At 47.1% G+C, this 22,640-nt stretch overlaps 1 protein-coding gene across 1 annotated transcript; it reads right to left on the minus strand.

The window, feature by feature from the left end:
- Window positions 1–468: 468 nt before the first annotated feature.
- On the minus strand, window positions 469–19,425 carry EIF2B5 (eukaryotic translation initiation factor 2B subunit epsilon). Its single transcript, XM_068691847.1, has 16 exons — window positions 19,219–19,425; window positions 17,463–17,587; window positions 16,891–17,076; window positions 16,618–16,795; window positions 15,499–15,579; window positions 14,698–14,775; window positions 14,297–14,609; window positions 13,461–13,606; window positions 13,010–13,148; window positions 12,281–12,382; window positions 11,505–11,612; window positions 10,553–10,643; window positions 9,673–9,796; window positions 4,750–4,875; window positions 3,116–3,226; window positions 469–2,238 (listed from the first exon to the last, which is right to left on the minus strand). Exons 1-16 carry the CDS (start codon window positions 19,369–19,371, stop codon window positions 2,173–2,175), a joined length of 2,127 nt encoding a protein of 708 aa, XP_068547948.1. The 5' UTR covers window positions 19,372–19,425; the 3' UTR covers window positions 469–2,172.
- Between the last annotated feature and the right edge of the window lie 3,215 nt (window positions 19,426–22,640).

The raw sequence follows: 22,640 nt of genomic DNA on the forward strand, positions 1-22,640 counted from the left end.
TTCAGCATCCCCAAGTCTCACAGCTGGCTTGTAAATACGTTTAAATAAGAGCTCTGTAGCTGTCCTCCCCCCTCTCCACCAGTTCTTACTCCCCAACATTAGAAGGACATGTCACAGTACATAATAGCTAACATTCCCACTAGCTCTCATCATGGCTAGGAAAACAGGTTTCATAGGATTTACAGTTCATCTTTGCAACATATTCCTGTACAAAACCAAATCTCACCAATTTCAGGATTCAAAGTTCAAAAGTGTTAACAAACTATTCTCTACTTTTGAATAATGAGATCGTGAGCTATCACTGGGTATTTATACCAATTCCATCATGTGCTGACTTCTTACCTGCTTAATACGTGCCTGATATCTCTTGAGGAAAACGTAGAAATGTGTTACTTGGCTTACCTCTAAGCTCTGCTCAAGCACATACAACTGGACACATAGGATTCCATCAAAGCAACCAGGCCAGTATCACCAGGATAGTTTTTATTTGCTCCCTGAATTAAATATTGGCAGATACAGAAAACTCAGATACCAACTATTTCCCCAACATTTACAAGACCGAGTTTGCCATGTCAGAAAACAAGCACAGTTACGCACAGTCCTGGCAACTGATAGTGGGAGTGCACGAGATCGCCCTGGCTGAACATCAGTTTTGAAGAGGCAGCATCCCTGGCCTCCAGCACCCAACACTGTCCCCTCACTGACAGTTGTGGCACCACGGAACGGCCAAGTAAATATCCTGAGTGGGCAGCTCCAGTGCATATTCCAACCCCCATCTCATGGGATTTATTCCATGCTCCTCCTGAAGGGACAGAGGCAAGGTCAGCACGTCCAACATAGAACCCACCTACGAACACAAGCTGATTCCCACTGGGCCTTTTTTGCTCTGTTCTTTAGAAGAGCAGAGAAGAACGCAGCACAGAGACATTTCCAAGCAAGTTGTTCTTAAAGGCCTTACTGCTGCCTGCCACGCATCGTGCTGGCAACAAAGCGCCAGAGGCACGCTCGTTCCCTGCTGCACGCCGAGCAGCTCTGCAGCTGCTGACCTTTACAATGGGTTTGCAGCACTTTCCCTGCTGTCTGAGGGAGGGGAAGTTCTCAAATAAAAAGGCGTAAGTTTGAGTAAGAAAGCTTATATAACCAAAATCATTTGGAAACACAACGCACGTGCAGTTCGAGGAGATACCACTCGCTCTTTTTCACATTGGAGCAGAACTTAGAAACTCGCGTTCTCCTTAAAGGAGTTGGTGCAATCAGTGCCCTCAGAGGAAAACATGAGTGTAGTTGTGCAGCAGGAGAAGCCAGGCATCTCTGCTCTCTTTGCTCTGCTTTTTTACCAAAAGAAATAAAGGGGGGGAGACAAACAGCTGGGGATGAGCATGAGACATATCACATCTAAGATGCGGTAAACCACATAGACCAGTGTGCACCCACTATTAGTCAACCCCTGTCGGGGAAGCCGAGTACCTATGATCCTGTTCTAAAGAAAGAGGAAACACGTGGTGCTACCAACTCCACTGTGCAACCTCATGTTAGATCCCAGCACAGCAGATGGCAAGAGATTCTCCCTTTCATCAAGATCACAGAAGTGCCTTCTGGGCTGCAAAATGCCTTGGGCATCCTAAGACAACTGCATCTTCTCCAGGCACAGGAACTCTCGAAACTCAGTCCTGCACTCCAGATCCTCATCCACATCCTCCTACCTACCAACCTTGCCAGTGTCTCTTCAGCAGTTCCGAGCTCCAGAAGCAATAATGACACCAAATAATTTAGCTGTATGACCACTCTTCCACAACCCCAATGCTTAGGTTTATACGGGCGATGCATTTGCATCTGTTTGCTCCTTTTGCATTAGTAACACGGAGCTTCCAAAAGATAGCTTATGGTGTACCATATCCAGGCTCCAGAGGGATTCTAGGTATCATCACCTCCTGCTTTTCCCTTGTGGTTCTTACACCGTGCTACAACCACCCAACATGATGTGCCACTAGACAAGTGAGGGAGGGAAGGAAGTGGCAACGTTGGGAATGCACAACAGAATTAATGATGGGATTGTCAGTCACTTCGATGTCAGGCCCCACATCTACACACCATGCACTGGCACTGATCTTGCCCTGCCCACTTGGCCCGGAAAGGCAGTGAGAGTGCCTCTTCTCATGCCAAGCCACCGTGTCAGTCCTGGTCGCCGTCAGACGACTCTTCTTCTGCCTCCTCCAGCCACTGGATAAACTTCTGGAGCTGCAGAGAGAATGAAAATGTAGGTGGGTGACAAGTGACAAACAGGTGCTGGGAACGCTCAACAACTGTATTGTGTCAGTGAGGACCGCTATCACACACAGGAAAGAGAAAGGGTGTTTCTAGAAGACATGAAAACAGAGGCAGATTTGAGGAAGACATACAAGTTTAGATGAAAAACAACTGGCATGCCATTAAAAGCACCGCTGACCTATACTACCAGTTGACTTTGCAAAGGTTTATAAACAAAGCAAAGGTTTAGACAAAGCTGCAGTTCCTCAGAGGTGGCCTTCTTCCCCTCCAACTCTTCCAAAACCAGGGAGGAGGACTGGAACAGGGCTCAGCCAAACTGCAGCACAAAGTTCTGTCTGATGGAAGGGGGAAGTTTATACGCTCCCTTACAACACAAGCCAAATGAAACCACTCAGTACAGCAAACGCTTCAAAATATATGCGAAGGGGCTGGTAAGCCAGGAATGAAAGCTTCAAAGGAATTGCATGGGGCCAGCACACAGGGCATTGGCCTAAAGCCCATTTCGAATGGGTGTTGGCTTAGAGAGACCGTGCTGCTCCTCCAGAAAGTGCTGGCCTTATGCTGCAGACCCCACTTAAAACAACATCCCTCTCCTACTGCCTCCATTCCTTGTTGAAACAGGATGATTATGGCAGAACGCACAGAAACATCCGCTCTGGAGAACAAAGTTGCGTTGTTTAGCGCTCAATACACTGCTGCATTATTGGCCTACCAGCAGCTGCTCCACAGAAGGTGACAGTGGCACTGAACTCCAAGTTTCTTTTACCAGATGTTGCTTTTTTAAAAAAAAAGCAAACAAAACCAAACAACAAAAACAAACAAACAAAAAGACACCTTTGAGACTTACCCTCTGGTTTTTACGAAGCTGCTTTCCCTTGTCAGATGTGTCCCGCAGAGAGAACCAGTTGAGAATTACATCTTCTTCCAGAATTTCCAGCTGGTAAAATGTCATCAACACCTGCATTGATTAAAAAAGAGCAACAGGGCTCTTTATAAAGTCTTTTGGGATTAGCTCATGTCCAAGCACAGACTTTGCACGTAATCTGTGTCTTCCAGCTCCATCTTCAACTGAAGGCAATCAGTCTTTTTAATTTTGATTTTATTATTACCAATAACTGTACTTCCCCTGTCAAGCCCTATGCTCCTGGCAGTTGGATGCTATGATACACAATGAGTCAAAATTCAAGCCCCATCACCTTCAGCTCTGTGGCTGCAGGGTATGCTTGAGAGCTGCGGGCAACAAGAGGCCACAGAGGGCATCAGTTCAAGATACCATTTCTCTTTCTAAATCACCCCAAAAATATCCCCAAAGCAGATCAGATAAGCCACTCTTATGCAGGCCCTGATACATACAGCAGTGACACGCGCAGAGAAGAGCACGAATCCATCCACCCTGCCCCAGGCTCCCTCTTCCTGTCAGTTCTCTCTGAAAAGTGCCTTATGGCAGGTGTCAAAGCAATTGGTCATTCACCAGCTCAAACCCCTGCCCAGCGCAGTGAGGGCAAGATGCAGTCATGCTTTCTCAGGGTGCCTTTGTGCTCAGGCAGAGCAGGCACTTTGCAGTTGGTCTCCTTGCGGCAGAGCACTGACAAAGCTGTCTGCCAACTCCAAATATAAAGTGTCATTTCAATTCTCAGCCTCCAGGGAAACCCAAGCTCCTAGAACAATGGACACATGCCAAACAATTGCTGTAATTCAATGACATTTTGGCTCACCAAACCAAAGGCTTTTGGCTCAGCTCCATGCTAAGTGCTTTGCCATTAGCCAGAGGCACTGGTGGCAGAAGTTAAGATTACTCTGTCTTGAGGAACCAACAGTTAAGCAGGCCCTAGGAGAGCTCTTCCAAAAGACAGGGGCTTCTTGATACTGCTGAAGGAAAATACTTGCAATTCAAATCAAATGCTCTTAGTCTGATGACAGAAAGAACACAGGGACAAAATATTTGTGAAGGAGGATTGTGCAGGGATATATTGAAAAGTCTTGAAGTGGGAGGATAGGTAATAAGCCACATGTTGTTGCCCTTTATTCCCAGTTTCACAACTAGGTCAGCCTGAATATGAAATTCTGCCCTTATTCCCAGTTTTGCGCTCTCAACTAGCATAAACCATTTGGCAGTTACATCCCAGGGACCAGGCAAAGACAAATGAAGTTAAGCTCTTCCTAAAACAAGTCCCTGGCCTCACATCTCTTCCAGCACCACACAAGGGTATCTAGGTTAGAAGTTGCAAAATAACAGCTCCCTTCAGGCTTCATGCTGCTAAGGGATACTTACCCTCAGCAGTGCTCACTCTGAGGCACAGGCAGACACAGAACTTTTTTTTTTTTCTAAAGCAATTGTTATAGATGGATTTCCCATCCACACTCTGCACTGTGACCCCACATTTCTCTCCTCTAAAGCAGACAAGCTGGTGATGTGAACAGGATGCATTTCACCATGAATCCAGCAAAAACAGGTCCTCAGAGCTGGGAGCAGATACTCACTTTAGCTATTGATGTGCAAAGACTGTCATGTTCCAGGAAGAATTCCTCAATGGCAAATAAGGCATTCAAGTGATCTGACGCACGTTTTATGTAGTTCTTAAACAACGGGGTCCAGTTCTTCAACAGCTGCAGGGACAAAGCACAGAAGAAAAGTTCCTGAGCTATGAGACGGATGTGTGCGCTCAGCCCAGCTTCTCAGCTGTACTGCACGGAGAAACTGACCCAGGACAGCATTTTAAGAAACCCTTCAGCTAGCCAGTTAATGTGTTTGCCTCTGTCCATTAAACAGACACTATTACACCTTGTGTGCAGACAGGACATGGATTTGCCAAGTAGCCTTGAGAACATCAGTTAGCTTTCTTGGTTTTGCTTCTCTGGCTGGAATAATAGACAATCACAATAAACGTGTTTAATGGAGTCTGGTACTCAAAGAAAATTACATCACAGCAGAACAATAAGGAGAGGTATATACATGCTCTCAAACTTTCCCCCAAAGTGCAGCTAACATTTCGGTGGCACTTTCCCGCAAAGCAAAGGAGCAAATAAGAACTAAGATTTTTAAAAGTTCCTAATTGCAAGTCACATGTTTTATGTGTATCTGCAGACTTGCTTGGAATCTAGAGCCTGCTGCAGGGAACGGGCAGGAAAGATGAATAGCAAGAAACTGTTTCACTGTTAGTGGATCCCAATTATCTACTCCAAGGTTTATATCTGATGCAGCCTTTCATTTAATGATTTCGGTGCTGCCTCTTCAAACAGTATTTCTGGCCAAGTTCCCCACAGCTCTTTCACTTGTACACATCTGAAAAGCAAGCAGCAGGGAAAGCTCTGCAGAGCAGCACCCAGGATAGGAGGTAATAAAGATGCAGCCTTGCCCATAAAAAAAAGTTTTAAGATAACAGAGCGAGGACGATAAGATACAAAAATTCCTCATTGGCCACATCATGACCAAGCCATCCCATGAAAATACTGTAACTATTCCACTGGCATGCTCATGCAGGTATATGGTCTTGCCGTGCCTCCTTACAGAATACACTCACCCAGTCTGTTTTGAAGGGAAACAGCTATTTGTGTTTCTTAGAGACTTGGGGTGTGATGAAGTTCTGAGTCACCTACATCCAGGGTTCATCTGTCCAGAACAATTGTGAACAGGCAGTAGCCTTGCCAGAGGGAGAGCTCCGTGACAAGCAGTGGAGCTAGAACCCAAGCTACCATGGGCTGTCGACACAGCCTGTGCTAGGAAATACTGCTCATCAGCTCTATAGCACTACGTTCCGCCACCTCTTCAATTACTGCAGCCAGGCATGAATTAGCACGCCTCAAGCAGACACAAAAAAAAGGAAGATTAACACAAATGGATCGATCCGTAGGGTATATCGACTGGCTCATGGGACAACAGGAAGAGCACAGAACGATCCTAATTGTCATGGTATTACAACAAAAAGCTGAGAGCTGCGTGACATATTTCCAAAAATTATTCTAACGTTTAGCAAAATGTTTAAACCTCAACACTATTCCTTCTCCAGCCATTTCCCACATTTTTATTCTTTATTCTTTACCTCAAATGCAGCACAGCTACTAGCAAGTTCCTTCCAGGCTAAGAAATATTTTGTAATACCTTACTGTTAACATCTTTAAATCACAAGCTGGTACAATTCTAACCAGAAGTTATGAAATTTTTAAAAGTAATTTATAAAGAAAGCAGAGCTATGAACACTCACAACCTCAGGACTCAATCCCATGTGCCTATTGCTGGGAAAGGGAGAAAAAAAATAGATCATCTAAGGTTGAGAACATGTACTGTTACTGTAATTGGTGCTAATGGGGAACGGAGGGCTCAGCCCAACAGAGCTCTTTGCAAAAACATGCATATGAGACTGTATGGCCACAGAGGCTGTGTTGGGAGTTTGAGAAAAATCTGAGCTGGAAGATTAGAAGCTTGCAGTTATTGTAGATTGAAAAGATGCTGCAAAATTAAGAGATAGCTGAGAGGGCTGTAGAGACCTACAGACAACATCCTAACTTCCTAGGCTTTGACTTTATCTGGGTAAGTCCTAAAACCAATCTACATCCTGGAGAAAGCTTTCAAGTTCCTCTGACAAGTTCATTCATTTTTTACCTTATTTTTTTAAACCAGATCTGGTCATGATGCTGCACCAACTTCATCTTCAAAGAGGCTTGTGATCCACTTTTCTTCTGCCAGAACAGTCTCAAAACCAAGCCTATTTTACCCCCACCTCCAGCACAGAACACCACCATGAAATGTGTGCAAAGCACATGAGACAAAGCTATAATTCTGACCTTATTATACCTTAACAGCAAATGAGCTGACCACCAGAAATTTCTTCAGTGAAAGCAAGGATCCATCTGCTCCCTGAACACACAATCCTGTTTTGTGTACCTTTGCATGATGCTACAGAAGACGATGGCTCCCAAAGAGAAACCCACAGAGGTGCACCATACATGCCCTGCTGGGCAGCAGTGCAGACACAGGCCAGCTCACAAGCTGAATTGCCCAACTGCCTCATGTGGTTCCTTTTAAACATCCTCACCTATTGTCTGGTGATGCTTCAGCGACAACAGCAGCACAGCCTTCAGTTTACCAGCAACTTCAGCCTCATTCTCTCAAATCGTGCCTACAGTCTGGGAAAGGTCATGTTTTCTGTACTATCTCTGCTTTACAACTTGTACAAGAACCAAATGAGATACCTGACATACATCAAACTGAATAACTATTTCTCAAGCCTCCATATTTCATCTGAAAAAAATACCCATGGGCATATCCCTTTACCGGATGCTTATTTCCTAAAATTGCTGCAACACTTGCAAGCTTCATGCTCAGGGGCCAACACTTGGGAGCACATACTGTGGTTTCAAGTCAAACCATACATCATAACAATGGCATTTCCACAATTTCCCCTCCTGAGATGTCTGGGACTGCTCTACCATTGCTCTAACACAAACAACCCATCTTCCTTTAGCATCTCTTCACTAGAACTGAGCTACAAGGAGAGTGAGAATCAGTCCTACAAAGTTCAGTAGGCTTCTGATATTCAACACTCTCAGAATTGAAGTATTTCCATCTCATACAAAATAACTTTGCCATATGTAAACCATTATAAGCAGATCTCAGCCTAATACAACCATCGACTGAGGCCATTTAGCTGCACAGCTACATCTTCTTTATGCACTCCCCTATACCAAGCTAGTGCTTGAGATTCTCAGGGTGTAAGAAGTATTAGCGACTTAAAACACTACACTTTTTACTAATTAGGCAACCACAAGTTATTCACTGCAGAAAAATACACTTCTCCACTTTTTCAGATACCATACAAACACATGTTCTGCCTGAAGGGCTGGTCTCCCCTTTTCAGAGTTCTGTTGGTAAATAAGCACAAGCTGCTGTGCAGGAAGGCCGCTGGTATCTGCTTAACAAGCCTTCAAAGGACAATTCTCTACTTCCATTAGAGGCACATGTCAACTCAAACAGTTATTGTAACAGTGAATAACATTGTGTGTGCAACGGAATGGTAACTGTGTGCCTCACCAGGACACTGCCTGCTGCTATCAATACAGAAAGCCAGCACCAACAATTCTGCACCAAGTACAGAACACTGAGGCACCAAACTCTCCCAGAGAAGGATACTCTAAGGAGCTTGCTGGCTGCTCTTTAACCAGGAACATTGGGAACCATTGCCTGCCATGATGGCCAACTGCTTAGATGCTTGAATCTCTTTTCTAACTCCAAGGATTAATTTGTGTTTTGTAAATCCACATCACACGCAATTCCCTGCCTGAAGAAATTCCACCTGTCCACCACACTGGGCACAGTCACCCTGAATACGTTTTGATTATTGCTTCTTGCTAAAGGTTTTTGATCGCTGCCCCTGCAGGCAGGCATGAACACCAGCTTTCCTACAGTGACATATGTATCAACAAAGTTACCCAGAAGTAAGTTCTTCGCATACTTCCATAATCTTTAGATTCAAAGGGTTTGGGGGCAATTATGCAAAACATTATTCATTTATATAGTACCTTTTATCTAGACTAGAGCCTCTTCTGACTGGATGTTGCACTGAATTTCTCTCCTGTCCTACTCTTGCTCTGTTAGGACCCCAATCAGTTCCTCTTTAGCTCTCAGAAGGACTAGTTTAAATTCAGTAGGAGACAAGCAAGTGTCAGATACATTTACTCTAAAAGTGCACCTATGTAGCATGTAGAGTTTTCAAACTCAATACACAAATACACGATAGCAAAGAGAAAGCCACTACAACGGCTTCAGTTTGGATCAACAAAACCATTAAGATAAAGCTGCCTGCTTTTTAAAGCAGATCCTAAATAAATCCTGAAGCCAGGAAACAGGAATCGCTCTCACCCAATTATACAACCCCAGAGACAAACCAACTCTTTAGAGACACAACAGAGCTCTGTATCTTCACAGAAAGACAAGATTATGCCTCTGCATTTAGCTGGAAAAAATTGGCACCGGTTACAGTATGCAGACAAATAATGCCTTGGAAAAGATCCCACTGGGAGAGGAGAACTCCCTGCTGCCCCAAGGACAGGGCTTATGATGGATTAGAACTGGATTCCTGGAATGCAAGCCTATAAAGACATCTCTAACAGTTCCTCTCTGATCTCCTCTACAAGTTATACTCTTCTACTATCACACCCAGGAAACAGAAACGATCTGAGGTACTGAAGTAGTGCTCCCCGCACCTATGGTCTGAGCTGATTTCTGTCAAGAAGGAACAATAGTTTCAGTTCACTTTTAGGGAAGAAAAAGAGGCTCATGACCTCAAGGAGCTCAAGTCACTTCAGGCTTAAGCAGAAAGAGTTCTCAGCCAGGAAGAACTTCATGAGTTCACACTCCTACACACTAAGAGAAAAACCCCAAGGAGAGTCAAATGGAGCAGCACTCACAGGAAGTAATGCTGAGAAATAGTTCTGGGAGTCCAGGTTTGCATCCAGCTGCTGCAGTGGGAACTCCAGAATCACTTTACTGAGCACCTGCATCATCTCCTTCAGGCCAATGTTATAGGCATACCTGCAAGGAAAAAGGTCAAAAAAAAAAAAAAAAAAAAAGTTTCACACTACATCTCTGCAGACTGTGGTTCCTCACATCATTATAGCAGAAGATTTGACTTACATCTTCCAGAATTTTTTGTTTCCTCCCCTCAAATAACATTCAGGTAACAAAGCCACCTTGCATTGCATCAGGCCCCGTGTAAGACCAGCAGTCCTGGAAATCTGCTATCACTGTGGAATGAGCTGCTGCATGGACAGCACCCTCACGTTTACTAGAGTGCTGCATGAATGTGGTTGCGCAAAAGAAGGGAAACAGGTTTGCATTTGAGAAATACTAGGTAAAAGGCACCCTGATTACATGTTCCAGACTTGCTGCTGTACAAGCAGAGTGGACAAGTCACACCACAGCACAGTCTCAGCTGCAGACAGCTGGCTGAATGTTGCAATGTGAGGAGCAGCAGTTCCTGCATGAGTTTACAAGAAGTCAGTGCCAAGAACTGGCTTTCTCTCTCCAGTGCATAATTACTTAATAGCAATTCAATGTCCCGTTACAGAATTGGGGCTGGAAAAGCTTAACGGTTGAGGAAGCTATAGATGCATCAATTCCTGTGGTCATTCAGTCACAAACCCTAATCTGTGTTTCTCATGCTGTAATCCTGCTAAAATTATTGTTTAACAATCAACATGGGTATTCACATGGTTTCTCCTCTTTCTAGATCTGCTGTTAAACAGAACTGTTCAGAATAAGGGACAGCATTTTTAAGGGAACACTCACTTGAGAGAGTTGATTTCCAGGACCAGGTTGTCACAAGAAATGTTTTCCTCTTCACCCCTCTGTAACGTGCCCAGAACCTCATTCTGGAAAACTAATGAAAGAAAGGACAGGTAGTTAGGCCAAAGGAGAGCACACGTTCTTCAGCCCTTTCACTACAAAATGAAACTGTGCCCTTAACAAACGAAGCATTCTGATGGAGACCTCTATTTGGTCTCCATAAGCTGGCACAAACCCACATCAACTACACTTACAAATAGTGGTATAATGCAAATAAAGGAAAAGACTTTCTAGATATCATTGATCTAACCACACCAACCAGTACAAAGCTATTTATCTCTGTGATCTTTTAGAGCAGTTTCTATTACACTTTCACATTGTAGCCTTTCCTATTCAGACAAACCTCACCTTCCTTTAACTAAAGATATGAAAGCAAAGATAGATACTTTCAGGTGCAAAGTGTGTGTGTGTGTGTGTGTTTTCCAGTTTAGCCTGAACCCCTTTTAAATCCACATGAACCTAAAACAGAAAATCAAAGCACATCTGCCAAAAGAGGCAGTTTCTATAAGGAAATTTAATTCCCCAAAACAATTACAGCAGTAATCCGTCCTGACCAGGGAAATTTGCTAGATCTTCACACAATCTGAGTTTAGGCAATGACACTGCCATTTGAACAGATGACTCCGGAAAGTCGCTTTCATGAAAGCCCGGCGATCATGAGTGAGAATGATGAAGGATCTTTGCCTAGCTTCTCACCCTGGGCTACCTTGGGTTAAGGTACAATAGCAACATAGTGAATATTAAAAACCAGGGTAGCAAATGTAGAAAGTGAGGTCAGGAAGCAAACATTACATCCATCCACAGACATTCCAATACACCTAGAGAGAGCAGCACAAGCCTCACTGTCTGCATTACCTGCAGATTTACCACTGCTCTCAATGGCCCCATCTCTCACCTTTGATGTCATCTAGCTGAGGGGATGCTGCCCGACTGTCTGGCTCCTCGGAGCCCATGCTCAGGTCACTGTCTGACTCACTCTCTTCTTCTGAATGCACAGCCGGGCCTGGTGAAGAAGAGAAGACACCATTCAATGCTCAAAAGCTTCAGCTGTCATATGCATGTGGAACCAGGTGTCCCAGGGACTTCACAATCAAATCAGCAACCATCTGTCCTTGCAAGAAAGGCTTTACTCACAGGTCCAGACGGTTAGAATTGCTGCAGAGGGAACACTACAGCTGGCACTGGGATTGTTACTATTATTATTATTTTTAAAGTCTGCAGGCAGACAGCAAAGGACAGGGACAGAAGCAAATGCATTTGTGCAGAGTGCTGACTCATTATGGAGCAGTGTCAGCAGGCTGTCACTAGCAGGAAGAAAAATAGAAGAACCCAGAAGAGCCAAAGCTTATCATTTCTATCCCTTCTACAGGAGGGCCTGGTGGCCCGTGGCATGCCACTCACGCCACAGACAGCTGTGTACGTTTGTCAAGTTCATTGTGTAAGTCAAAAATACAATAACCATCTTCCACAGAGCAGAGGAAGAGAGAATCTGGTCTGTTACCTTTCTAAGTAATCTCTCACCTTCAAACACAAAAGTTATCTAAAGGCCCAACTGCCTCATAGAGTCCAGGCCTTATTCTGGGAACAATTACCAGCACTCCTCTCAGCAAGCTTCCCCGACACAAAGTCTGTCTGCCCATTCCCAGGTGATTACACTAAACTCTTCCTTACCCCATAGACTCTGTCTCTGCTCTTCTTCATCATCTTCATTCTTGTCATCTGCTTTCCAAAGATAGCCTTTGCCTTCTGAGCCTACATCCTTTCTGTTGTAACCTGAAAAAGACACAGTGATTAGGAGGTAGATGTACTGGACCTGCTTATGGGTAAACCTGAAATAGACATAAAACTTGCATCTACTGCCCTTAAATACCCTTCAGTGAGAGGGAGCTGGGATTCCTGAAAATGCGTATTTTTTTCCACTTTTATCTTCCCACTTGCCTTGACAAATGACCACTGACTTACCCCCGCAATAGCAACAACATTCAGTTGAGCATGTTCAGATCCCTCAGCAAACCCACACCAGTAGAAACAGCATCTCACAAGGACAAAGTCCTTGGACACGTTCCAGGTACAAGGACATAAATCTTGCAACCTGCCTCAAACTGAACATCTCTTTCAACTCCAGCTTATTGTCTCTTAAGAGGCTCCTACTCCAGGAAAAATGGAAAATAGCTGATTCTCCACATATTTCATTGCTGGGATACTGAGGTACAATACCCCACTGCCCAGCTTGAGCTGAACATCTTTGCTTGCCCTATGGGACATATACTCCAAGTTGAACGCAGCACTAAGCTCCAGCCTGGCACTGCAGAATCTTGAGTGAGGAAGGGAAAGACCCCAGATGATGGAGGGCAAAGTCCTCTGTACGTCCTGAGTGCGTGGAGCCAGAAACTCTCATACCTTTCAGTTTGACTTTATTCTCCTCCTTATTCACACCAGAATCATCACTGAACTGGTCGTCATCCTCTTCCTCCTCATCTGGCGGGTGCAGGGAGATTACTGTGCCCTCAGAAAGCGTGATGCCAGGACCTACTACTACCTGCAAATACGTGTAACATATCTTAATGAAGAAATACCCTGATTGCTCCCTTGTCCCGCCACCAGCAGGGAGGATAACAGCTCCAGACAAGCTATTCCGAGAGAGTCAAACAAATGTGACTACAGATATCAGCACTGCTAGGGTACATACCATGCTACCCTAGCCAAAATACCCAAAGGAAGAAAAAGTAGCAGCATTTCCCCATCTCTGAGGAAAGGCCTGGAGCAGCCCTGTATTCTGGTATGGTTTAATGTATAAGCATAGGAAGTGCCAAGAGAGGCAGAACGCAATATAGACACAAACACAACTCACCTGAGAGGAGAGGACACAGCGTGGATTTAGCTTTACTCCCTCCTTCACTTCAGCATTATCACAGACAACAGAATGGATGATCTCCACGTTATCTGCTATCCGTACGTTGTCCCAGAGAAAAGCTCCGTCCAAAGTGACTTTATCACCTGTTATACACCATCAAGTACAAATATTTTCATCAAGGCAGACTGCTGCTCTCCCACACTGCTGAGTTCACTAGAAAGCATCTTACTGAACCTAGGACTAAACAATGCCCTCGATGCATGAAAGATGTTAGATGAAAGGAGGAAAATGGTCTTATAGACCTACAGACACTTAACCAAAGCTAAAAGTTGAGTTTGTTCCCACAGAGATTGAAGAAGTTGACAGTAACAATGGACATCTTGGATTTGCACAAACACAGCCAAATCACAAAAAAAAAGAAAAAAAGAAAAAAAAGAAAAAAGAAAAAAGAAAAAAATCAAGCCAGAGCTAGAAAGAAGGGGCACCACGCAGCTCTCAAAAAATGATGTCCCTCATTTGCAGGATGTTGGTAGTGATAATCCTAGGTCATTAAACACCATGCATTCTCTTCTGCTGAAATGACTTATTTGCATGAAGCGCCTCCCACTTTCAGCATCATTAAGGTACTCTGAAAATTGTTATGTATTTCCTCCCCTGGAAAACTAAGCTTTTCTCCTTTTTTCCCCATTAGTACCTAGCATCTTTGAGAGCCAAATGTACGTATCTTGTAAAAAAGAAAACAAAACAAAAAAAAACAGACAACCAAACAAAAAACAACAACACATTGTGCCCTTATCTAGCACACCCCGCATGCCCCCCATTCTCATACTCACCTATCCTACAGTTCTGCCCTATAACACTGTTCGTTATGGAGCACTTGCTGCCGACGACGGTTCCCTGCCCAATGAGCACGTTCTCTTCCAGCACGCTGCCGTGACCAAGGCTAACATCCACCCCCCGGTAAATGTTGTGTTTGGAATGGGTGTAACTCTGGTTCTCATCATCAGTGAAATTCATCTCCGGAGTCAAAGGATAAACCCAGCGTCTGATGATGTCAGAGCACACAGCTTCGTACATCAGCAGGTTGCATATATGAGCACCATACTCTTCTGTCGTTACATGCATGTGGATCTGGTTCCCCAGGACCTGGAAAGAGGACGGGACATGTCAGAGTATTCTCTGATGCAAGGGGTCAGTATCTCCCTCCTAACATCCCTCTCATCCCTCTCCTTACCTCCTCATTCACTAACAGACCACGCACGAAGTCATCCCGCGTCTGGTAGTCAAAATTGTCTGTAAAAAGCTCAGCCACCTGCCAGGAATAAAATGTAAAGACATAATGTAATTACGGAAAAAGTTGTCAGGGAAGCCAGTTAATTAATGGCTGTTCAGCAGTTCTCAGAGAGATGAGTTATACAGTATAGGAAAGTGATGCTCTTGCCTTGAATAAAGCTTTGATTCCTGCTGGTAGGAGTGTTGACCTTCCCATCTCTTCCTCCTACCGCAGACTATGAACAGATTCTGGTTTTCAGAAGGGGCAAAACATATAACTTTAGCACCTCCAAGCAGTCCGCCCAGCCTCGCTTTGTAGTTTCACTCCCAAAGGAAAGCTGTAAAGCTTTCAGAAGCGGGAGAGATGTTACCAAGCCATTACTAAGCCTAGGCTGGAGCAATCCTGAATGTTACCCTAGCCTGGTACCAGCTTGCACGTACTGACACTTTTCCACAGTATAGGCATCACCTCTGCTCCACAGACTTTACTACTGCTTACTTTCCAGTATGGTTTCATCCTGTGCCCAATCAGTTATTCAGTCTCCTGATGCATCCACTATTTAGTTCTGCCTGGCCTTGATCAGGGGATGGCAGGAACAGGCTCACAGAGCTGTGCCACACGATCCCAGCTCAGTCGCTGAGCACGACAGGGAGTTCTGGTTTTCAAACCCAGTACACCAAGGGCACATGCACCCCTGAACGTCAGGAGCACCGAAGAAGCAATGCAGATTGAATTGTAGACCCTCGGAAGGGCAGAGCTCACCTGTGGAGAGCAGATGCTGATATGACAATCCAGCAAGTCATGGCGCACCTCCACGTTCTCAATAGAGTTCTGAAAAAGACTCTAGAAGAGGAAAAGATTCAGGTGATCTGAGCGTCACACACAGCACTCAACCCCCAAAGTCTTCCCCAAGCCAGAGGTAGCATATTGATTGAATTCTTGAACTAGCTGCTGTTCTGGAGATCAGAGAAGTCTGCTATCTCCACCGAGACAAGCGTAGCAGGCACAGCCCAGTCACACACAAAGCTGTGTGTCAGTCAGCCAAGACTGCCCTCATCCATACAAGCTGCAGTTCTCCAAGAAACGGCTTGTACAAACTATCATTTTTTTCCCTAGCAGGTTCCTTACCTTTAGTTGCTAAAAAGCTACAAACGTACAAAGAATATTAATGAATCCAAATGCAATATTCACGGCTTTCATACCCCCTCATGGATTTTTACAGTTGTGGGGTGGTTTTATTTTCCTCCTCCTTTTTTTGTTTTGGACAATGATTCGTGCTTTCATTTGAACATAGGGAATAGTTTACCAATAACCGATTTAGAGTTGAAAATGCCATGTATATTCATAGTCTTCTGATTTGAAAAAGAAAAGGGTCCATTTATCTCACTGAAGTGCCTCCACAGATGCAGACTGAGCACTTACTACATTATTATCAGAGCCCCTGACATTTCTAGAGAAACAGTTCAGGTAGAAGTGATAAGAGGTACTACGCCTTGCGCCTCTTGTTATTCCACCCTGTGTCAGGCTCAGTGTCGCTTCAGAACGGTTTGTGTATGACAGGGACATAGGCACTCCAGTTTGCACGTCACTGTGACAACATGAATCATCCACCTCCCTTGTTTCATACAGAGAAAGGGATGCAAACTGAATTTTGAGAAATGCCTGTCCCATCTTCAAACTGTGAAATGAATCCCAGCACATCACCAAGCCTTACATAAAGGTTAAAGAAAAAAGAAGCCAGTTTACCAAGGGTTCCTTCCTATCATCTGCTCCTCCAAAGGAAGCAGCAAGCACAGCTCCCCAGCCCTCCCTCCAGGAGGATTTCTCGGGGGGCTACTTCACTACTGCAGCCCTTTTGCACCCATCAGGTTGCAGACGCACCATAGGAAAGCGGAAGCGTTTCAGTCCCTGGGTTCTCTGATAGTGAAGGACGCGGTTCGTGGCACTGTCCATAGCAATGACAATGTCATCCTCCTTGCACCTGGCGTGGTGACCAGGCGAGGACTCCTTGAAAATCATCGTCATCACAGAAACGTTCTTTTCCATCTTACGACGCAACCTGAAAAAAAAAACGAGGGCAGAATTTTGAAATCACTCTCCAGACAGAGCCCAGACAAGCACACCAGGCAAGCACGCGTTTATTTCACCACCTACTTGTGCTCTTCCAAGGCTGTGGATATATTGAAGTTGGACACCACATCCCCAGTGACCAAAATGAAGTCAGAACGAACGAGGGACTTGGCATCAACATCTCTCAGCACGTCCCCCAGGGAGCGGTACAGGTCGGAAGTCACGAAGCGCACCGTGTTGGGAGAGGTGTGGCGGCACCACTTGGATTTTCTGAGAGGAGAAAAACACGTCAGAAAGGCACAAAAAAAAAGTATTCCTACAGAAAACTCAGGAGGACACGGTGCATGGCACATCCAGAAGCGAATGCAAGGAGAATCCTAGCACAACAAGCACACCATCCACTGCCTCTTTTAAGTGAGAATAGTTAAATGTCAATACAAATGCAGTCCACAAACACACAACCCTCTTAAAAGGCTGCACAAACACACTCGTTCACAGAGGAATGGTCTTTCCTGAGATGCATTAGGTTAGATGTCCCTTGAAAGGGAATCTAGCACAAAGCTTTCATCAGCAGGATCCGAACAATATAAAACCTCTGAGGCTTGCTGGAGAACAGAATTCTTTCCATGATCAAGCTAAAAAGAAGAGATTCTTACTGTAAATGCTCTTTTATCTCAGCTGACTTCCAACAGCAGAAAACAAAGGTTTCTTCCACTCCAGTCGCTGTTAGGAACTCCAAGGTGTAGTCAATCATGGCCACGTTTGCCATAGGTAAAAGAGCCTAAAAAACAGACACACAGAGAACTGAACAAACGCTGTTAGTTACCACATATAAATCTGTCCTGGTTTTGGCTGGGATAGTGCTCATTTTTGTTGCAGTAGCTGGTACAGTGGAGGCTGGGGGTGCATGAGGAGCTGGGAGGGGACAGAAGCAGGACAGCTGCCCCAAGTGGCCAGAGGGATGTCCCATACTCCATGGCACCCTGCTGAGCAGCACAGCTGGGGCTTGGTCAGGAGCTGGGGGGCAGCCACTGCTCAGGGACTGGCTGGGCATCAGTCAGCAAGTGGTGAACAATTGCACTGTGCATCGCTTGCCTTCTGTATTTCTATCATTATTAATATTCTCCCTTCCCTTTCTGTCCTATTAAACTGCCTTTATCTCAAGCCACGAGTTTTTTCTGATTCTCTCCCTCACCGCACAGGGAGGGAGGAGCAAACAGCTGCGTGGTGCTGAGCTGGGTCAAACCACAACAAAAGCTCTTCCGTGAGGACTCAGCTCAGCTGGGCTAGAAAACTCACACATCCCAGCGTGTCGCTTCCCTGACTCAGGCTTCAGCTGCTACAAGAAAAACCTGTCAGACGTGAACGATGCAGCCACGGGAGCACGAGCGTCCAGGAGACAAGGGGAGGGGGAAGATGCAATGGGAAGTGAATGCGGGACTGCGATTTGGGACTCGGGCCATACCTTTAAGCCCAGTTCCTGATTTACACCTGAGTGATGTTTCAGCACTCGGTGACTCGCTCTGTGTCGTGTTTTGTTTCAGACCCGATGCCGTGTGTGCAGTTATGACCCCCACAAGCAGGTAATGAGCAGACGAGGTATGATCGCTGCTGACCCGGCAGCACTCCTTCCTCTCAGGTCGCATGAGGGAGATTATACCACGGAATTCTGCTGTAGTCAGACCTTTGTAATAATACCTAAAAGTCTCCTTTCCTTTTTTTAGTAATTTCAGACAGCTGCATGTGGCCAAAACTATGTTTTATATCGCATTTTTAAAGCTTTTACAAATTACTTAAGGAGTTCCTAAAAATTACCTGTTCTTACCTCCCTCCTTATTACAGTGAGTTACAAAATCTTAATCAAGGAGTTAACATCACCTTCTTCTGTTATTGGTGCTTTATTTGCTGAGTTGTCAATCTTAAGGGAGCTAGTATATCACAGAATCAGAATCACAGAATTTCTGGGTTGGAAGAGACCTCAAGATCATCGAGTCCAACCTCACAGCTAACAGTCCCCACTAAACCATATCCCTAAGCTCTACATCTAAACGTCTTTTGAAGACTTCCAGGGGTGGTGACTCCACCACCTCCCTGGGCAGCCCGTTCCAGTGCCTAACAACCCTTTCAGTAAAGAAGTTCTTCCTAACATCTAACCTAAAACTCCCCTGGCACAACTTTAGCCCATTCCCCCTCGTCCTGTCACCAGGCACGTGGGAGAACAGGCCAACCCCCACCTCGCTACAGCCTCCTTTAAGGTACCTGCAGAGAGCGATAAGGTCTCCCCTGAGCCTCCTCTTCTCCAGGCTGCACAAGCCCAGCTCCAGCCCCTCCCCCCCTCCCCCCCTCCCCCCCCCAGCCCCATTCTCTCCCTTTCCCACCCCCCCCCCCCCAGCCCCCGGGGCCGGCTCTGACCCGCGGCCGGTCCTTGGAGATGGGGAAGAAGCGCCGGTTGAAGCTGTCGGCCACCAGCACGGCCTGCAGCGGCGGCGGGGGCTCCTCCTGCGGCTCGGGGCCGCGGCCGGGCCCCGCTCCGGCCCCGCGCCTGGCAGCGCCGCGGGCCGCCATCTCCTCACGCTGCCTCCTCCTCGCTTCCCCCCCTCCTCGTCGCACTTCCGGTTCCGGCCCCGCGCCGGAAGCAGCGACGGGAGCGCGGCGGGGACACAACAGAGCGAGGGCGGCGGGCGAGCGAGATGCGCGGGGAAAGGGGTGCGCATGCGCAGTGCGGGTGGAGGGGATGGTGATGGAGGGGGGGCTGTGAGGGGGGCTCCTGTGAGGCCCTCCCTGAGGAAGCCCCCACAGCGGGAGCTGCTGTGCTGGAAATAAACTTATCTCTCTGATTTCGTCTCTGTGTGTGTTTGTGTAACCATCACCATGGCGGGTGCCACCCTGCGCCCAGCACCAAGGGAGACCCCAGCCCCACGGTCCCTGAGGCGCCTCGCTGAGCCCCCCGGGTGCTCCCCAAGGAGGCTCCTCAGGAAAACAAAATGGGGGCACATCGCAGGGATCAGGCCTCCAGTTCTGTCCCAGTGCTGTCCCCTCAGCCCAAACCCTCTGGCTGAGGGGTCTTTGCTGGATTATTAGTGGGAAAACTACGTGGTATGCAAGATGCAGCACCCCTTCCCGCTGTTTTAATTGCATATTCGTGACTGACTTAGTACAAAACTCTTCATCTCCCGAAGGACACTGCAGCATTGGGTGTTCCCTGAATTTCCCTTACCCGTTAAAATGTTCAGGCATCGCTTGCACTGTGCCATCTGCCCCCGGTAACTTGTGACTGAGCCCCTGCGGCTCCGCACCTCGTGGCGGAGTTGCTTGACCTTAGATAGTTGCTTGGAATAAAGCAGCAAGGATGGGCACGGTGAGGAAATGAAAATGAGCTGCCCCAGAGAAATAAATTGTTCCCATCATGTTCAAAAATAGGTATCCGCATCCCCTCGGGAATCCTGTTGCCGCAGTGAAGAAGCTAACCCCGGAAAAAAAATAAATAAATAAAGCTCCCAGATGGTTTAAGCCCAGGGGTTACAGCTTGGGGAATTAACCAAGAGGTGGATTTGTCATTGCCTGAGGGCAGGACAGCATCTTCCTTCCTGCCTATGTAGCATTAAGCGCATAAACAGCGCCAGAAATCAGGTCTGATCCAGCATGCACAGCCACTGCCCGTGTCAGGACAGGGCACACGGAGCTCGGCAGGAGAATCAGCAGATTATCTGGCTAATTGCATCCTGTTCTCTCCAAATGAGGCGACTTTCCAAGACGTTGCCCTGGTAAATTGGCAGGAGCAGGGGAAAGCAAATCAAGGTAATTGCTAATGAACTGAACTCAAAATTGGCCTGATAAATATTCCTCAGGCTTTGCAGAAACATTTTCATTTGGTTTCGGTTGGGACTTGCAGGCCAGTAGCACCCACATCAAGTATTTTCTGAAAGCGATACAATTCCAGGGGAGCTTTTAGAATTGAAATTACCAAAAAACATCACAATGAGGCTGTACTGGGTTACCCTGAAGGGCCACCGAGCCCAATATCCCTCAGTGGCTGGGAAGGGGATGGGAAGCCCCATGGACTGTAAGGTTTTTTCCATCTCCGTCATCCTTCAGAGTGTTAATGAGCAAAATATAGCAGCTCTGGGAACAGTGAGCCCTGTGGGGATGCTCTGTTCCCTGGGGCATCTGCCTTCCAGTCCCTGCCCCTACACGTGTAACCCTTCTCTCTTTTCAGTCTGTTGTCCTCTCTGATCATTTGGTTGCTCCCCAGCTTTTCCCTCTGTGTAGAAGATGCCCCCTGGGGTATCGTTAAGCCTTGGCAAGCAGCTCCAAATCTGGGCCTATTTCAGACAGCTTTGGGGCTCCACATCCACAGGGACTTGTGGCAGAGGTTCCCGAGGGTGGTGGGACTCGCAGTGAGGAGGATCACGGGAGGTCTGCATGGAGGAACCACGAGATTATATTGCTCATCATCCCTCACTGGCTGTTTTCCCGAGTAGCCCCGGGGTGGCAGTGCTCACACCCAGCTCTCAGACACGGTCCCACGCAGGTAATGGTGCTGTGCAGGTTCTGCTGCTCGCACTCTGCCCCATCCCATGCTGATTCACCTCGCCATCATGTTCAGAGATTGACGGGGCTTCGGGCAGCGCAGGCTCCTCGCAGCAGCTCAGCGGGGACAGCCTGCCCGGGGGAAATGAGTCAGTGGCCATCCAGCCTTGGCACACGCTCCTGGAGACAGCCAGCCTCGTGGCCCCAGAGGCTGCTCAATCTGAAGAGCGAGACCCGTTCCCCATCAGGGGACGGTGCTGGAGCTGTCACAGGAACCAGTGCTCCCAGTCACGAGGAGGTCTGCCTCAGCACAAACACCAGCAGATCGCTTCTAGGGGAAAACCACTTCCCCTGCCCTTCCCCTGTTTCGTATTTAGCCCCCACACAACTTCTCGCACTGCCGTACACCGGTACCACCTCCATCCCTGGGCTCCCTGCCCTTCAACACCTGTGTGAGTCGAGGATTTTCCCCCAGCTCTGTGCTCTGCACTGAGCCATATGAAATTTGGTGGTTGGGTGGCACACAGGAGCAGAGCTGCCTCCTGTTTTCTCAGCTAACCCTTCTCCAGCTCTGGCCCACGTGGATTCCTGCAGCAGAAGAAGCTGGGAACAGAGAGGCTCGCCCTTCAGAAATAAGAAGTGGTTGGGTAGGAAGTGATCCCTGGGCTGAGCCAGAGAGAAAAAGACGTCTCTTTTGGAAAGCCAAAGGGCTGAGCAAGGACTGGGGGTTCACAGCCACAGCCAAGGAAACATCACACCGCAGAGGGTTACAGGGACAGGATCTGGTGTCACCTGCATCACGAGAAGGGAGCCCACAGTGCCAGGTCGGGGTTGCGGGGGACAAAGAGGGAATTGCCTGGCTCTCAACAGCCAGAATACCCAGGAGAAGATGACTTCATTTCCAGAGCCCCTTGGCTGGCTCCAGCTCTCTACTACCCCGGGGGGGGCCCTATGCCACCGGCAGATCTTGCTCTGTTCCTGCTCCCTTCTCGTGTGTCTATTCCTCATTCCTCATCTTTTCCAGGGGAGGAAAAGGGCTCCTGCAGCCTCCCCTTCGAGAGCAGCCCCAGCTCTGGAGGAGATGCCGGGGGAGCCGCCTGTCCCTCTGCCTGCTGCGGCCACACCAGCTGTGTGGCTTCAGGAAGGAGGCAGCCCCGCTTCCCCAGCATCCCTGTGCCAAAATCCTTTGATCAAGGCAGGGCTCGGAGCAGAGCCCACGTTTCCTGTAACCCTTCCTTCCCTGCACACCCGCTGCTCCGTGGGAAAGGCAAATTTATCAGAGCTCCAGTCCGAGGGGCTCCACA

This window comes from Anas acuta, chromosome 9, assembly GCF_963932015.1.
Source record: "Anas acuta chromosome 9, bAnaAcu1.1, whole genome shotgun sequence".
NCBI lineage: Eukaryota > Metazoa > Chordata > Aves > Anseriformes > Anatidae > Anas > Anas acuta.